The sequence below is a fragment of the Sciurus vulgaris genome (genome assembly GCF_902686455.1).
Source record: "Sciurus vulgaris genome assembly, chromosome: 4".
NCBI lineage: Eukaryota > Metazoa > Chordata > Mammalia > Rodentia > Sciuridae > Sciurus > Sciurus vulgaris.
This window is the reverse complement of record NC_136464.1, coordinates 33,315,497-33,332,887: the sequence shown is the minus strand read 5'-3', so window position 1 is coordinate 33,332,887 and position 17,391 is coordinate 33,315,497. Positions and strand designations below refer to the sequence as shown.

Genomic DNA, 17,391 nt, shown 5'->3' with positions numbered 1-17,391 from the left:
GGGAGGCCCGTTGGTGGTAGGCAGTATACCTCCAGCCCATCACCTGATGCTTCATAAGGCATATGACAGTCATATGCCTATGTCCATCAATAACTAAGTTAATAATGACAATTCTGCACACAGTAGGATACAAATGAGCTTTCACAGCAATCCTATTGACTATGCCTTATAATCACCTGGAAGACTGGCTGGGTGGGAGATTTGTTAACTATTTTCAGAGGAAGAAGCCTTAGGCTTAGCCAACCACGCAGTTCTCAAGTGCAGAGACTGAGACTGGAGTTTAGCTATCCTGGTTCCTGGTTATGTGACCTCCAGAGACACCCCACCCCCATGACTTCAGGTTATACCTGCCTCCTTGTTTCCAGACAAAGATGAGTCTTACTAAGGAGAGAGTAGAACTCACCTCCACCTTCCACCCTCTTCCCACCTCCTTATGTCACTTTTTTTTTTTTTTTTTTTTTTTTTATTGTAAACAAATGGGATACATGTTGTTTCTCTGTTTGTACATGGCGTAAAGGCATACCATTTGTGTAATCATAAATTTACATAGAGCAATGTTGTTTGATTCATTCTGTTATTTTTTTCCCTTCCCCCCACCCCTCCCACCCCTCTTTACCCTCTATACAGTAGTTCCTTCCTCTATACTTGCCCCCCTCCCTAACCCTAACTCTAACCCTTCCCTCCCCCCCATTATGTGTCAACCTCCACTTATTAGCGATATCATTCGTCCTTTGGCTTTTTGAGATTGGCTTATCTCACTTAGCATGATATTCTCCAATTTCATCCATTTGCCTGCAAATGTCATAATTTTATCATTCTTTATGGCTGAGTAATATTCCATAGTATATATATACCACAGTTTCTTTATCCACTCATCAATTGAAGGGCATCTAGGTTGGTTCCACAGTCTGGCTATTGTGAATTGAGCAGCTATGAACATTGATGTGGCTGTATTTCTGTAGTATGCAGATTTTAAGTCCTTTGGGTATAGGCCAAGGAGTGGGATAGCTGGGTCAAATGGTGGTTCCATTCCAAGTTTTCTAAGGAATCTCCACACTGCTTTCCATAGCGGCTGCACTAATTTGCAGCCCCACCAGCAGTGTATGAGTGTACCTTTCTCCCCACATCCTCGCCAACACCTGTTGTTGATTGTATTCTTGATAATCGCCATTCTAATTGGGGTGAGATGGAACCTTAGGGTGGTTTTGATTTGCATTTCTCTTATTACTAGAGATGTTGAACATTTTTCCATATGTTTGTTGATTGCTTGTAGATCTTCTTCTGTGAAGTGTCTATTCATTTCCTTAGCCCATTTGTTGACTGGACTGTTTGAATTCTTGGAGTAGAGTTTTTTGAGTTCTTTATAGATTCTGGAGATTAGTGCTCTATCTGAAGTATGATTGGCAAAGATATTCTCCCACTCTGTAGGCTCTTTCTTCGCATTGCTGATAGTTTCCTTTGCTGAGAGAAAGCTTTTTAGTTTGAATCTATCCCAGTGGTTGATTCTAGCTTTTATTTCTTGTGCTATGGGAGTCCTGTTAAGGAAGTCTGGTCCTAGACCAACAAGATGAAGATTTGGACCTACTTTTTCTTCTATAATCTGCAGGGTCTCTGGTCTGATTCCGAGGTCCTTAATCCATTTTGAGTTTAGTTTCGTGCATGGTGAGAGATATGGGTTTAGTTTCATTCTGTTGCATATGGATTTCCAATTCTCCCAGCACCATTTGTTGAAGAGGCTATCTTTTCTCCATTGCATATTTTTGGCCCCTTTGTCTAGTATGAGAAAATTGTATTTATTTGGGTTTGTGTCCGTGTCCTCTATTCTGTACCACTGATCTACCTTTCTATTTTGGTACCAATACCATGCCGTTTTTGTTACTATTGCTTTGTAGTAGAGTTGAAGATCTGGTATTGCAATACCCCCTGTTTCACTCTTCCTGCTAAGGATTGCTTTAGCTATTCTGGGTTTCTTATTCTTCCAGATGAATTTCATAATTGCCTGCTCTATTTCTGTAAGGTACGTCATTGGGATTTTAATTGGAATTGCATTGAATTTGTATAGCACTTTAGGTAGTATGGCCATTTTGACAATATTAATTCTTCCTATCCAAGAACATGGAAGATCTTTCCATCTTCTAAGGTGTTCTTTAATTTCTTTCTTTAGTGTTGTATAGTTCTCATTGTAGAGGTCTTTCACCTCTTTTGTGAGATTGATTCCCAAGTATTTTATTTTTTTCGAGGCTATTGTGAATGGGGTAGTTTTCCTAATTTCTCTTTCTGAAGATTCATCACTTATGTATAAAAATGCGTTGGATTTATGGGCATTGATCTTGTAACCTGCTACTTTACTGAAATCACTTATGAGTTCTAAGAGTTTTCTGGTGGAATTTCCAGGTTCCTCTAAATATATAATCATGTCATCAGCGAACAGGGATAGTTTGAGTTCTTCTTTTCCAATTCGTATCCCTTTAATTTCTTTGGTTTGTCTAATTGCTCTGGCCAGAGTCTCAAGAACGATGTTGAATAGAAGTGGTGAAAGAGGGCATCCCTGCCTTGTTCCAGTTTTTAGGGGGAATGCTTTCAGCTTTTCACCATTTAGAATGATATTAGCCATGGGCTTAGCATAAATGGCCTTTACAATATTAAGGAATGTTCCCACTATCCCTATTTGTTCTAGTGTTTTGAGCATGAAGGGGTGCTGTATTTTATCAAATGCTTTTTCTGCGTCTATTGAAATAATCATGTGATTCTTGACTTTAAGTCTATTAATATGGTGAATTACGTTTATTGATTTCCTGATGTTGAACCAACCTTGCATCCCTGGGATGAAACCCACTTGATCATGGTGCACTATCTTTTTAATATGTTTTTGTATGCGATTTGCTAAAATTTTGTTGAGAATTTTTGCGTCGATGTTCATTAAGGATATTGGTCTGAAATTTTCTTTCCTTGATGAGTCTCTGTCTGGTTTAGGTATCAGTGTGATATTGGCTTCATAGAATGAGTTTGGGAGGGTTCCCTCCTCTTCTATTTTATGGAATACTTTGAGAAGTATTGGAATGAGCTCTTCCTTAAAGGTTTTGTAGAACTCGGCTGAGAACCCATCTGGTCCCGGACTTTTCTTTGTTGGTAGGCTTTTGATGACTTCTTCTATTTCAGTACTTGAAATTGGTCTATTTAAATTGTTTATGTCCTCCTCATTCAGTTTAGGCAATTCATATGTCTCTAGAAACCTGTTGATGTCTTCGAAATTTTCTATTTTGTTGGAGTATAGATTTTCAAAATAGCTTCTAATTATGTTTTGTATTTCCATCCTGTCTGTAGTGATATTTCCTTGTTCATTCCGAATTTTAGTGATTTGGGTTTTCTCTCGTCTTCTCTTTGTTAGTGTGGCTAAAGGTTTATCAATTTTGTTTATTTTTTCGAAGAACCAACTATTTATTTTGTCAATTTTTTGTATTGTTTCTTTTGTTTCAATTTCATTGATTTCAGCTCTGAGTTTAACAATTTCCTGTCTTCTACTACTTTTGGTGCTGTTCTGTTCTTCTTTTTCTAAGGCTTTGAGCTGTAGTGTTAGGTTGTTTATTTGTTGAGTTTTACTTCTTTTATTAAATGCGCTCCATGAAATAAATTTCCCTCTAAGTACTGCTTTCATAGTGTCCCAGAGGTTTTGATATGATGTTTCTTTGTTCTCATTTACCTCTAAGAATTTTTTAATTTCCTTCTTAATATCTTCTGTTATCCATTCATCATATAATAGCATATTGTTTAACCTCCAGATGTTGGAATAGTTTCTGTGTTTTACTCTTTCATTTATTTCTAACTTCAATCCATTATGATCTGATAGAATACATGCTAGTGTCTCTATCTTCTTGTATTTGCTAACATTAGCTTTGTGGCATAATATATGGTCTATTTTAGAGAAGGATCCATGTGCTGCTGAGAAGAAAGTGTATTCACTCTTGGTTGGATGGAATATTCTATAAATGTCCGTTAAGTCTAAATTATTGATTGTGTTGTTGAGATCTATGGTTTCTTTGCTCAATTTTTGTCTGGAAGATCTGTCCAGTGGTGAGAGCGGCGTGTTAAAATCACCTAGTATTATTGTGTTGTGGTCTATTTGGTTTCTGAAATTGAGAAGGATTTGTTTGACATACATAGATGAGCCACTGTTTGGGGCATAGATGTTTATGATTGTTATATCTTGCTGATTTATGCTTCCCTTAAGCAGTATGAAATAACCTTCTTTATCCCTTCTGACTAACTTTGGCTTGAAGTCCACATTATCGGAAATGAGGATGGATACTCCAGCTTTTTTGCTGAGTCCATGTGCATGGTATGTTTTTCCCCATCCTTTCACCTTTAATCTATGGGTATCTTTTTCTATGAGGTGAGTCTCTTGCAGGCAACATATTGTTGGATCTTTCTTTTTAATCCAGTCTGCCAGTCTATGTCTTTTGATTGATGAATTCAGGCCATTAACGTTCAGGGTTATTATAGAGAAATGATTTGGTTTCCCGGTCATTTGGTTCATTTTTAAAATTTTGTTTATTTATTTGTTTGACACAACTTGTTTCCTCCTTTATTTGACAATTCCTTTAGGATAATTCCTCCCTTTGCTGATTTGCTTCTTTGTTTTTCATCTCTTCCTCATGGAATATTTTGTTGAGAATGTTCTGTAATGCTGGCTTTCTTTTTGTAAATTCTTTTAGCTTTTGTTTATCATGGAAGGATTTTATTTCATCGTCAAATTTGAAGGTAAGTTTTGCTGGGTATAAGATTCTTGGTTGGCATCCATTTTCTTTCAGGGCTTGAAAAATGTTGTTCCAGGCCCTTCTAGCTTTTAGGGTCTGGATTGAAAAATCTGCTGATATGCGTATTGGTTTCCCCCTGAATGTAATTTGGTTCTTTTCTCTCACAGCCTTTAAAATTCTGTCTTTATTTTGTATGTTAGGTATTTTCATTATAATGTGCCTTGGTGTGGGTCTGTTGTAATTTTGTGTATTTGGAGTCCTGTAAGCCTCTTGAACTTGATTTTCCATTTCATTCTTCAGATTTGGGAAATTTTCTGATATTATTTCATTGAATAGGTTGTTCATTCCTTTGGCTTGTTTCTCTAGGCCTTCCTCAATCCCAATAATTCTTAAATTTGGCCTTTTCATGATATCCCATAGTTCTTGTAGATTCTGTTCATGATTTCTTACCAACTTCTCTGTTTGTTCAGCTTTGTTTTCAAGGTTAAATATTTTGTCTTCAATGTCTGAGGTTCTGTCTTCCAGGTGTTCTATCCTATTGGATATGCTTTCTATGGAGTTCTTAATTTGGTTTATTGTTTCCTTCATGTCAAGGATTTCTGTTTGGTTTTTTTTCAATATCTCTAACTCTTTATTGAAATGATCTTTTGCTTCCTGTATTTGCTCTTTTAACTGTTGATTGGTGCGATCAATCAATGCTTGCATTTGCTCTTTCATCTCATCATTCAATGCTTGCATTTGCTCTTTCATCTCCTCGTTTGCTTCTCTGATCATTTTAATTATGTACATTCTGAACTCCTTTTCTGTCATTTCTTCTGCCATGCTGTCATTGGGTTTTATTGATGTAACATCTAGATTTGTTTGCAGCATTTTCTTTCCTTGTTTTCTCATGTTGTTCAGATATCAGTGGACCGCTGAGATATTGCAGATTTCCTCTGTTGATTTACAATGACCCTGAAGATTTCTATATATATCCCCTCTTAGCCTTCAGTAGGCTGAAGTCTTGGAGGAGGTTGATAATGCGGTGCTCCACAAGGAAGCTGCCTCTCTAGGAGTGGTGGCCTTCAGGTGGGGTATATTCCCTGCTAGTGGGCAGAGGTGCCTCCACTTGTTGACCAATGGTCATCCAAAGGGGACCTAGGCTGTGGGCTGAGGCAAGGCCTGTTTGGGCCTGAGCCTCTGGTTTTACCGTCCTTGTGGGAAACCTCACCCAGCAGGGAAGACTCACCCGGTGGGGAGGTCTCGCTGGTCAGTTTCCTCCTAGAGGTTCCCCTCAATTTACATCTACTGCCTGGGCTGGGCTGCCTTCCTCTGCAAAGTTTCCAGGGGCCCGGCCCTACCTCCTGGGCCTGGGAGCCTCACCCTTCGCAGATGAATCTCCTTAGGCTGCCCCTCCTCAGAGAATTTGCCCATAGGCCTGGAACCTTCGCTCCGCCCTAAGCCTGTCTCTGTGCGGCTCTTCCACCCAGAAGCCTCCTAGATCCTGGGACCCTGTTCTGCACCTAATCGCCTGGCTGCGTGGCCCCTCCTCTGAGCAGCCACCTGTGGCCCCGAACAATCGCTCTGAGTCCCAGAGACCCGCCACAGGCCTCTTCCTCCAGATAGCTGCCCAGTATGCCGGTGCGGTCACTAGGAGTCCAAGAAACTCACTTCGTGCCTCCTCCTCCCACCAACCACCCGTAGCCCGGGGCAATCAATCACTCCGAGTCGAAGTGACCCTGCCCGTTCCTCCTCCTTCTCCAGATAACCCCCCGGGTGTTCAGGAGCAGTCCCTCTGAGTGGCTCTGAATCCACGTGACCCGCTGCACGGGTCCTCTGGGCCACCGCCCGGAGCTCTGGTGTGGTCCCTCAAGACCAAGCGTCCCACCACGCTTCTCCTCCAGGCAGCCCCCCTGTGTTCAGGAGCTGTCACTTTAAGACCAAATAACTCACCACTCGCCTTCTCCTCTGAGCAGCCGCCTGGAGCGCTAATGCAGTCACTGCGAGTCCAAAGGACCCGCCGCGCTCCTTCTCCTCCTTCTCCTACTCCTCCGGGCAGGCCCCGGGGTTCAGAAGTGGTCAGGGTCCAAACAGCTCGCCACGCAGCCCCTTCTCTGGCAACCGCCTGTAGTTCCCGTATAGTCGCCCGAATCCAAGCGGCTGCTCCTCTTCCTCCTCGTCCTCAGGGCAGGCCCCGGGGTTCAGAAGCGTCGTTCTGATTCCAAACAGCTCGCCGCGCGGCTTCTCCTCTGGCAACCGCCTGCAGCTCTGGCGCAGTCTCTCCGAATCCAAGTGGCCACGCTCCTCTCCTCCTCCTCAGGGCAGGCCCCGGTGTCCTGAGTCCACACAGTTCTCCCCGCCTCTCCTCCCCCGGGCAGCCGCCGGAGCCCCAGTGGCTGCTCCGAGTCCCAGCGCTGTGCCGACCGGCCTCCTCTATGGCGCTCCAGCGGGGGGAGGGGCGTCTCGCCGGCAGTTCTACTTCACAAAGTTTCCTATGTTCCGGGACCCCCGTCCCATCCGGGATGCCCCCCCAGGGGGTGAGAGTCACCCGGCTACTTTGAGTTGGTCCCAAGCGTCTCAATATCTCCTCTCTTGAATCCTGAGTTCTGGAGCAACACGTAATGCAGCCACCCTCTAGGCCGCCATCTTGAAAAACCTCCTTATGTCACTTATATAAATGAATTTACAGGGATAGAGCTGATGGCCCCACATCTTTACTTTAAAAACTAATGAGGCCCCCACCCCTCTCTGTGCTCCTCACCAGATGCTTAACACTCCCCTGCAGACACTCCATAAGTATGGCCCACAAAGTCCCCTAAGTGCTGCTGCATCAAGATTGTTCAAGACCCTACGAACACGGTAGACACAGTCCCACACCAAGAGTAGCCAGGCAGGGAGGCAGGAAGAACAGAACACAGCAGGACACCTTCTGCCCCTAAGGAGCCCACCTCCAAGACAACTGAGAGTCCCAGAGTCCCCAACTCCTCCTGCTGTCTCTCCCTTCTCTCCCCGGTTGCTTCCTTCTGGGTTTATACCTGGCTACGTCTCAAAAGGAATCTTGGCTGCACCAGATGGGAATTACAAAGGCCAAACACGCCAAACTCTCTGGCATTATTCTTCAGGAGATCTTGCATTTTGGCTTAAATGGCCCATACCAGGATTTTTTTTTTTTCCTTCCTCTGATTCCATAAATATAGCTGAAATGAGCAGTCAGAGAATCATTGGAGCCCAGGATGGGAAGCAGAAATAAACACTGCAGATCATGAACTCCCTCATTTATAGAGGAGAATTCACACCCTTAAAGATAAAAAGACCTCCCAAGACATCTCTGTTTGTGAGGGTAGAATGTGCACTTGAACCACTTCTCATTACTCCAACTTAAGCTTTCTGTCACTCCACACTACAAAAGTGGTGCCAGGAACCAGATGTGGTAGCACATGCCTGTCATCCCAGACTCAGGAGGCTGAGGCAGGATGATCAGAAGTTTGAGGACAGCCTCAGCAACTCAGTGAGACTCCGTCTCAAAATAAAAAAAATGGCTGGGGATGGAGCTCAGTGGTTAAGTGCCCCCGGATTCATTCCCCAATACTGAAAAGAAAAAAAAAGGAAAAAGTGGTGCCAGGAATCCACTGCTAGGCTGTCTGAGTGACCACATTAAGCAACCAGGAAAGTCTTTTGAGCAAACAGGACCTCAAAGTTCATCTTATCCATTACTCACTTCACAATTAAATCTCTTTCCCAAAAGAAGTTTTTAATGTTTTTACTAGGGTGTTATAGTTATATATAATAGCCTAGTTCATTTAGACATATTCATCCATGCATATAATATAATTTGCTCCAATTCAATCCCCAGTACTTCCCCTTTCCCTCCCCTTGCCCATGATTACCATCCTCAGTATTTAAAAACTTGAAATATGAGAGCTGAGTGGTAGAGTGCTTGCCTAGCACATAAGAGGTCCTTGGTTCCATCCTAAGCACCACAAAAAAAAAAAAAAAAAAAAAAAAAAAATCTGAAAATATGAGAGAATGCGCATGAAACTAAAACTAATTGCACTGAAATAATTTCTTTTAATGATCTAGGGTCTTGCCTCACAGGCTGTGAAATTTTCCCTATTTACCAGCAAGGGTGAAATGCAAGATAAAGGAGATTTCAGGTTGATGGGTGCCAAATACTCAAGGCATGGCAGATGCCTCGGTCTATGTATTTGACCCATCCTAGTAAGCTAGAGACAGCTTTCAACACAGCATCTCATAGCCTGAGACCAGTGAGAATCAAGAACACAGGTCATTGTAGGGAACTGGTCTCTAGTTCACCACATGATGTGACAGTGATGCTCCCCGCAGGGAAGCGAGGTGGCCCAACCCATATACTGTGTGCCTTCTAGAAATGCTGTTCAGTTCCAACCCAGTCTTCTCTTCAAGAGCCTCACCTTTGTCTTGCCCATTGCTACCAGGTGCCAAGCCGTTCACAACAGCTTTAGAAGTACCATCACATTCTGAAAGAAAGAAAAGGAACATGAGCCTTTGTAACCATACCTCCTAACATTCACTGAGTCCCATCATGTGGTACAAGGTGCTGGGGACAGAGTCAAGAGACAGCAGAAGGGTCCTGCCCCTAAAGTCCCTGAAGCGGCTCTATCCAACATCACACATGTCCCATCGGTTTTCTCAGGCTTGAGATAGGCCCCCTATGGCATCTTGGGAGACTTCCAAGAATGCTGTGTGGCCTGAACCAGGCAGGATACAAAATCTATTTAGAGATGGGAAGTAAGTTGTGGGTGATGGTGATGTAAATTCTATTATCTTCTTCCTCCTTGATGTGCTTACTTTTCTTTTCTTTTTTTCTTTCTTTCTTTCTTTTTCTTTTCTTTTCTTTTTTTTTTTTTTTTTTTTTTTTTTTTTTTGGTAGTTGTTATTTTGGGTTTTTTTATTTTTGTTTTTGTTTCTGGTTTATGTGGTCCTAGATATTGGACCCAGGGGTGTTCCATCACTGAGTTACATCCTCAGCCCTTTTTACTTTGAAACGGGGTCTAAGTTGCCCAGGTTAACCTCAAAATTATGATCTTCCTGCCTCAGCCTCCCCACCAGGCATGTGCCACCATGTCAACTGTGGCTTCTTTTCTGACATTTAGAAAAAAAAAAAAATCTGTCTAACTCCTCTAAAATGGCACCTCCTATCTGAACAGGGCCTGTCTACCTGCTCAAAGCCAGCTCCAAGGCACCCTTGCTCACCCACAGTGCACCACGTCAGACAATCGGATGGAATCTTTGGGCTCCCTGACGTGTGCCCTCACCCTGTCCCATGCCAAGCTTGTCAAAGTCATGCCACCCTTTCCATGACCTGTCTTTAGACACTTCCTCTCCTCACTGTCCCAGTTCAGGTCCTATGCCACTGTCCCCGAGATGCCCTCACCTCCTGACCACCCTGGCTGCCTCCTTTCCTTCCCTTCTCTACCCCAACCCTTATCTGCATCCTGAGAGCACTTTCTAGACCCTGACCTAACCACCTCCTTGCATGAGGAGCCCGGGTGCAGGAGAGATGGAAACAAAATGGGACTCTGCAACATGGTTCTCTTGGCCTTTTCCTTTAAACGTACTGAATTTCACCTCAGATTTGAAAATTAAGATTAGGGAGTTTAGTCTGGGAATTCGATCATGTAGAATATTATTTCCATAGAGAAAAAATGTATTCCAGGTTCCCAAAAGTACAGAAATGATTGTTTGGGATACGAATTTTTAGTAAGTAGGGTGACCTGCATCTTGGCATATAGGGTTATATTCAAATTAACAAACCAACATTCTTTATTTCCCTGCCACAGAATAATGATTTATTTAAATTTCAAAAACATACAAAACTTAAATATATATTTTTAGAGATATAAAGATAATAAAATCATAAAAAAGGGGAAAGATAAACATAAGACTCAGGATTATGGTATTGCTGCAGAAGTTGAAAAGGAATGGATTGGAGGAAGAAATATATAATACAGAGATATTCATTAATTAATTCTAAACCATGTAAAATTTATCAAGTGTTTCAGCAAAATTTTGAACAAACCAACATTCTTGATTAAAAACCAACCACCCAGTCCACAAGCCTGAAGGGCTACCAGCTACCCGAAGGATGGACCCCGAGCAACTCAACTTGGATTCAAGGCCCTCTGCCCACCTGTCCAAGCCCTTCCCCCCTGCATTTCACTTCTCTCCCTGCTGACTATGCTGGTCTCAGCTGAGTGGATTGGAGACTTTCTGACTTCTAGGTCTTGGTTCCTATGAGATCCTTGGCCAGGAATGCCTCCTCCCCTTTCCTTACTTCAGGAAAGCCTATGCATCTGAAAGGCTCACCTTGAATATCACCTCCTCTGTGTCAGCTGTGATTTTCCTTAGTTCTGCTTAGCTGCAGACAACACTGAGACGTCCCTGGCTCGCTAGTCTCCTAGGTCCCACCCAGGTCTTCATCCCAAAATAGATGGCATAGGGCAGGGAAGATAGGCAGGAGTGCTTGAAGGCAGCCCCAACAGCAAAGAGCCAACCAAGCTACAAACATAATCATAACTATAATTCTTCAAAGAATCTGTCTCCTTGGGTCCATGGATCTACGCCCAGTGTTCCATAATTAGCATTTCAGTTTATCCTTTAGACCTAGCCCTTTGCAGCTAAGAGTTAGGAACTTCTATAGATAAGAATACTGATGCACAGAGAGAATGTCAGGCCTACCCAAGATCATTAAGCTGGAATTTGAACTGCCCCAGGTAATCTTCTTTCCTTACAACTAAAATAATTTGGTTTCCTGATTTGTTTTATATCCTATGTCCCCAAATGCTGGGCCTGAAGCCCAGTCCCAAACCTCAGTAATGCACCTGGCTAAGATTTCCACCCTACCTAGGTTCTTAACAATCAGTCTCCTGAAAGGCTGGATACCCAATAAACTACAGGAACAGGTCAGCCTGGCTGCAGCCAGCACCACACATGGGGAGGGCCAGGGGCCCTGCTCACCAGTGCCCTGGACTTCCTCAGTGCTAAACCCAAAGCTGCCTCTTGTTCCTCACCCACATCTACCTGCAGATGAAGACTCATTTTCTCTTGGATGCCAAATATCACTTGAACCCCCACTTCTGAGATAGGTAGAGTAGCCTTGGTAAGAAGGCCAGAAATCTAAGTACAGAAAACATCCCAAGTTCCATCACCCCATCATGTTATTTATCCTTTCCCCATGCCCTGATCATAGCCTTCTTGGACTGTTGGTTTTGCCTTGGGCCTCCCCAAGCTTCATGGAGCAGCCATGAGTTACTACCAAACCCAGGCCCACGTTCTTCCTTTCCCTTTTTCTCTCTTAATTAAACATAACAATCAACCTGGAAGAAATTTTGAAAAAGGATTGAAAGAGTAATAAACTGGGTGCCGAGGTACACACCTGTCAGCCCAGCTACTCAGGAAGCTGAGACAGATAGAATATAAGTTCAAGGTCAGCCTCAGCAACTTAGGGAGACCCTGTCTCAAAGTGAAATATAAAAAGGGCTGGGGCTATAGCTCACTCATAGAGTGATTCTGGATTTAATCCCCAGTAACCCCCCGGCCCGAAAGAAAAAGCAACAAACTCATTATTTCAAACTCAAGCCTCTGCAGCAGTATGTCCAATGGGTTGCACTTGCCTCCATGTCACTCCATGCTAGCTAAGTGACCCAGCTATTAACCTCTGGGGGCTCAGTTTCCCCATCTACATCATAGAGGCAGTAAATCAGACCCACATTTGGTTTCCAGAAAGATCAAGCAAGATCCTGAAGGTTAAGGGTTTCCCTCAGAGCCTGGCAGCCCAGTCCAAAGGTGAACTAAAAAGAACACATCATTCATGCTGCTCTCTCCCCTAAAGATGCAAACAAATGTCTTCCTGGCAGCTACTGTCTTCTGCATGATCACCGTTAACAGTAGTTCACTATCCCATCAGCAAATACACATGGTGCATTTTCTCATTCTTCCCCTTTATGGGGGTGATGTTTTTGTTTGTTCCAATTAAGAAAGAAAGTCCCAAGACTAAGTTTATCAGGTCACAGGACACAGGGTTTTTGAACTCTCCCTAGGCAATGCCTCCATCTAGCACCTCGGTCAATGAGATCCTGGGGAAGTCCCTCCAGCACTGCCACACCCCACCCTCCCGGCAGCCCTTCCCTTCTTTCCTCCCCCTCCTCCCCTTATGGAAGTCTGTAGCAGAATGCCAGTTTAGGATAATACTGAGATTGGAAGAGTAAGACACTTGAGACTGTAAAGCAAAAGTTTTGGGGGAGGTGGGCAGCTTATTTTAAATGATAACAAAGGCAAATAAAAATAAAATGAGTCCAGTTGGAGGAGAAAAGGTACATAGTCTCCTCATACACAGCAAACACCCTGGGGCATGGAGGACAAGTCAAGTTCCTCTCTTTGCAGGGAGAAACTCAGAACTGCCAACCGTAAGAACCCCAAGGATGCAGCACCTGCCATGCCTGGGCATGGTGCTCAGTATTTTAAGAGCACTGCTTCACCCAGTCCTCACAAAATCACAACAGGCTGGTGCTTTTACCATGTCCATTTTATAGAATGCAAAAAAAGCATCCACCACAGGCCTACAGTCAACAGGCAAATACGTCATGAGGTGGGGGTGTGGCCCTGAGTTTTTCTACCACAGGGCCCTTCCAGTTCATACCTCACACTGTCCTGCACAGTTCAGGACTTGGCTAAAAGAACATTGAATACCAATGAATTTTAAAAAGACTTGTTTTTTGCTGGGTACAGTGGCACATGCCTGTAATCCCAGCAGCTCAGGAGGCTGAGGCAGGAGGATCAAGAGTTTAAAGCCAGTCTCAGCAAAATGAGGCACTAAGCAAATCAGTGAGACCCTGTCTCTAAATAAAATACAAAAAATATGGCTAAGGATACAGCTCAGTGATCCAGTATCCCTGAGTTCAATCCCCAGTACCCCCTGCAAAAAAAGCTTGTTTTTCATCTATAGAGATCTCTGATAACATCCTTGAATTAATGAAGGATTAGGGGACCTTCTGAATGAAATATTGACATGGTTACCCTGCCATCCCCACCTGCAGGTCCTGGGAGGCTCCAGTGCATGCTCCAGAGCCATAGTGGGACTAAATCTCCAATGGAAACTTCTCTGCCTCCAATTCTAGGCTGGAACACTAATAATTCTTAGCTGCACAATAAGTGAGAATCTCTTTCTTTCTCCATCTTCCTTGCCACATGCTTTCCAAACGAGTCCGGTACTAAAAATACTCCAAATTAGTCATTTGGTTAGGTCTTGATTTTTCTATCAATAGTACAACAAAAGGTGAGCCTACATTAAGGAAGAGTTAGATTAGCTTGCCCCCAAGGTAATTACAGTCAACCTGCGTACTTTCTCACAGTCTCTCAGATTAAGAAATGCCACTGAAGTTTATATATGTGTCAACACTTATCAGATTATATACTTAAAATATCTGCACTGTGTTGTAAGTCAGTTATATCTCACAAAAAGGAAAGGGGGCTATTGTGAGGATTAGAAAGTAGTGCATGCACAGTGAACAGTACAGTTCTTGACAGTAGATACGCTAAAAAACATTAACAATGTATGGGGTGATTTATGAGAGGTTTGGTGCTTACCCAAGTTTTAAAAAACAAAATGCTGTGGGGTCCTCAGATTATATGGGAAATCTGGGTAAACTGCCCAGTTTTGTAGATTTCACCAAAGAAAGGCAGAGTTTTAAATGACTTACCAGAGCTCATGGTAGTGGTGGGACAGGTCTTCTGCAAGTGGGGTTCTGAACTGCTCTGCAGAAAAACAAACACCACACAATGGAATGGATGCATGGCAGGTTCAAGATAAATCCCTATGGTTAGCATTAAAAACACAAACACGATAACCCTGAATAAAACAGAGTTGAACCAGGAGTTGCCTAGCCAAGCTTCTGGCTCACAGCTGGCTGCATACTTTTGTGACTTGGGCACAGCTTCAACCTACAGTGAAACGCATCCATTTTCATTGTACAATTAAAGTTTTGACAAATACACATGTCTTAAAACCACCACTACGGACACAATATATAGCATTTCCATCATCCCCAAAAAGCTCCCTTGTGCCTCTCTAGAGGGTATACCATCCCACTACCCCAGGACCACTGCTTTCTGTCCTCATTAACTTCTCTCAACAGTGTTTTACAGATTTTGAAACACAGGTATTATATGTACTATGAATAGTGAGGTTTTACTGAACACATGTGTAGGTCACATTGTCAGGAAAGCAAGTCCTTGGGGTACGCAGAACCTTGGCACTGGAAGTACTATCCCAAGACCAGCAGCACTGGCACTAGCTAGGAGCTTATTAAAAATGCAGAAACCCAGACTCCATCCAACACCCACTGAATCAGAATCTGCATTTCAGCAAGAACCCATGGGGGTCCCTTTGCACTTGAAAATATACCAGAAAAGACATATAGAAAACATTCCTTGTTCACAAATTATGTAATAGGAATGTCAAAGTAGGGCATAAAGGTCTGCATGAGGAGACATGCTTAGTTCTCCTTTTTTAACAAGGTGAATTTGGGCACTGGCTTCCCTTCTTGGTTGCTTTGCTTACTATCCTTAAAACTGCCAGAGTAGAATTGTGGAGGTGAAAAGAAAAATCAGTCTAAGTCCTTGCCTGTAGCCCAAACCAGCACCTACTTTGCCAGTCACTGTCAAATACACCTGAGACTATCCATGACTTCAATGCCCCTTAGATTGTTCTCTAAGCTGTAGAAACGTGTTCTTTTAGTCAAGGAGCACACAACTCACTGTGTTCGGTACATACTCCCATTTTCCAATCCTATATTTACAATATCTCAGATTGCCTTCCAGAACCAAAAGGAATGTTGTGATTATCAGCAAATGTTTTTGATTTTATAAATAATTTTCATAATCATTTTTATTATGTTAAGGTTTTATTTACTCAATTTTTAAATCACTATTGAATGTTTGATTCAACTGTGACGCTGTCTTAACAGAAACTATTTTTATTTCTTTGCAGTTCTTTCTAATCTTTAAATGCACAAATAACATTTACATAGTTGTAAACATATCTGGACAGCTTTGTGTTTTATTTATCTATTGCTATTTATTTATTTATTGCAGTACTGGGGATTGAACCAGGGTCATGAGCATGCTAGGAAAGCACTCTACCACTGAGCCACAGCTATTTCATGAACATTTCTCTGGGTTTCTACAATCAGCATATTCATCACTTTTATGACTGTATACTATTTCACTGTAATAACACTCCATAATCCACTTACCAGTTCCCTCTGTAGAGTCTAGTTTAATTCATCTTAATTTTAAAAATAAGTACAAAGCACACAGCCGCTTAGGATGGGGAAGAAATGAATAGAGATAATGGAGCTATCATATGAACCAAGTGAAAAGGAGGCTTCAACTCAGGCTGAAGAGTAGTCACTGCCCCTTGTGGGTAGCCCTTTGTACTTTCTATGCTTCACAATATAGAAACTATTAACTTCTAAGCGTCGGTCCCACTCTTACTTATAAACCAACCTCAAGTAGACGTGGTCAGGGATAATATTCAAACACTTAACCATCACTTTGCCCCAGCTGTCCACCAACAGGAGCAGACTCCAGTTGCAGCCCTCTCTGGGAGGCCTGCCCCTCGGCTGGTGTTACCCATTCAGTGGCTGGATGGAGAGAGGACAAAAGAATAACAGGAGAGTGGACCCAGGGTGGTATGAAAGAAATTATTTCAGTATTTCAAGATCTAGTGTGACACTAGCAGACACCAATGACATGGGTGAGTACTGGCTTTTTGCTTCTAAGGTAGTGGATTCTGCTGCATGCTCTCACTGGGTGACAGTATGAAACTACAGCAGGTGACATAAAAAAGCAGGGGTCAATTTAAAACAATCAAAACTGCAGCAAGGGTAGCAGTGACAGCTGTGCCAAAGACGAGCCCGGGGTCCAAGCCTCACTGCCAGTGACAACAGCAGCCACATGCTATGCAGACCATTCCAGGGCCTAACTGTGGCTCTGATTCCAGCCTCCTTGAATTCCCGCACAGTTCCGACCATAGTTTTCCAGACTTCCGTAACCCCATGAACACCCAGAATCTTGCCAATAAAACCCTTTTTGGTTGTAATCCATAAGAATTGGGTTCTGGTTATTTGCAATCCAAGAACTTTGATCAGTGTCAGAAAGAGGGGAGGAGTCCCAAAGGATTCACCTAACAGGAAACTATTCCTCTCTTCCAAAGTGAGGCCAACCAGATTTGAATGCTGCGACCCAGCAATGCCTTTGTCTCTACCACCTGAAGAGCTCACAGTCCTGGCAGGTACCTCCAGGGGACTGCACAAACTGAACCTGACCAGAAGAATACTGGAACCTCTGAAGGCCACATCTAACCCTGCAGTTTCTCTAAAGACAGTGCCACCTATTATAATTAAATGTGGACTTGGGAGTTTATTTTACATAAAAACCTTTCACACCTAACATTTATTTTAAAACCAAGCTGTAAAGAGCTTATTTGGTTGAGTGCATGTTGCACATCTTTGGAACTCTCCCCAAGCCCCCTCCAAAGGAGCCAGGTACCTTGGGACACAAGCCAAAGGGAAGAACAGTGTCATCTAGGACAAAACCAGACACCTGCAAGTAGACGGGT

At 43.0% G+C, this 17,391-nt stretch overlaps 1 protein-coding gene and 1 long non-coding RNA gene across 51 annotated transcripts in view; both read right to left on the bottom strand.

The window, feature by feature from the left end:
- Nucleotides 1-17,391, bottom strand: part of SORBS1 (sorbin and SH3 domain containing 1) — a 236,120-nt gene that overhangs the window by 109,102 nt on the left and 109,627 nt on the right. For all 50 annotated transcript variants that reach the window (XM_079135991.1, XM_079136039.1, XM_079136017.1 and 47 more), the window contains 2 exons: nt 14,471-14,525; nt 9,164-9,229 (listed from right to left, as the gene is read on the bottom strand). In XM_079135991.1, the coding sequence (XP_078992117.1) occupies nt 9,164-9,229; nt 14,471-14,525 (121 nt within the window). The remainder of the gene's footprint in view (nt 1-9,163; nt 9,230-14,470; nt 14,526-17,391) is intronic.
- On the bottom strand, nt 208-9,147 carry LOC306658776. The gene is made up of 2 exons (XR_013763146.1): nt 7,390-9,147; nt 208-427 (listed from the first exon to the last, which is right to left on the bottom strand). It is a non-coding gene; the product is annotated as an uncharacterized lncRNA (long non-coding RNA).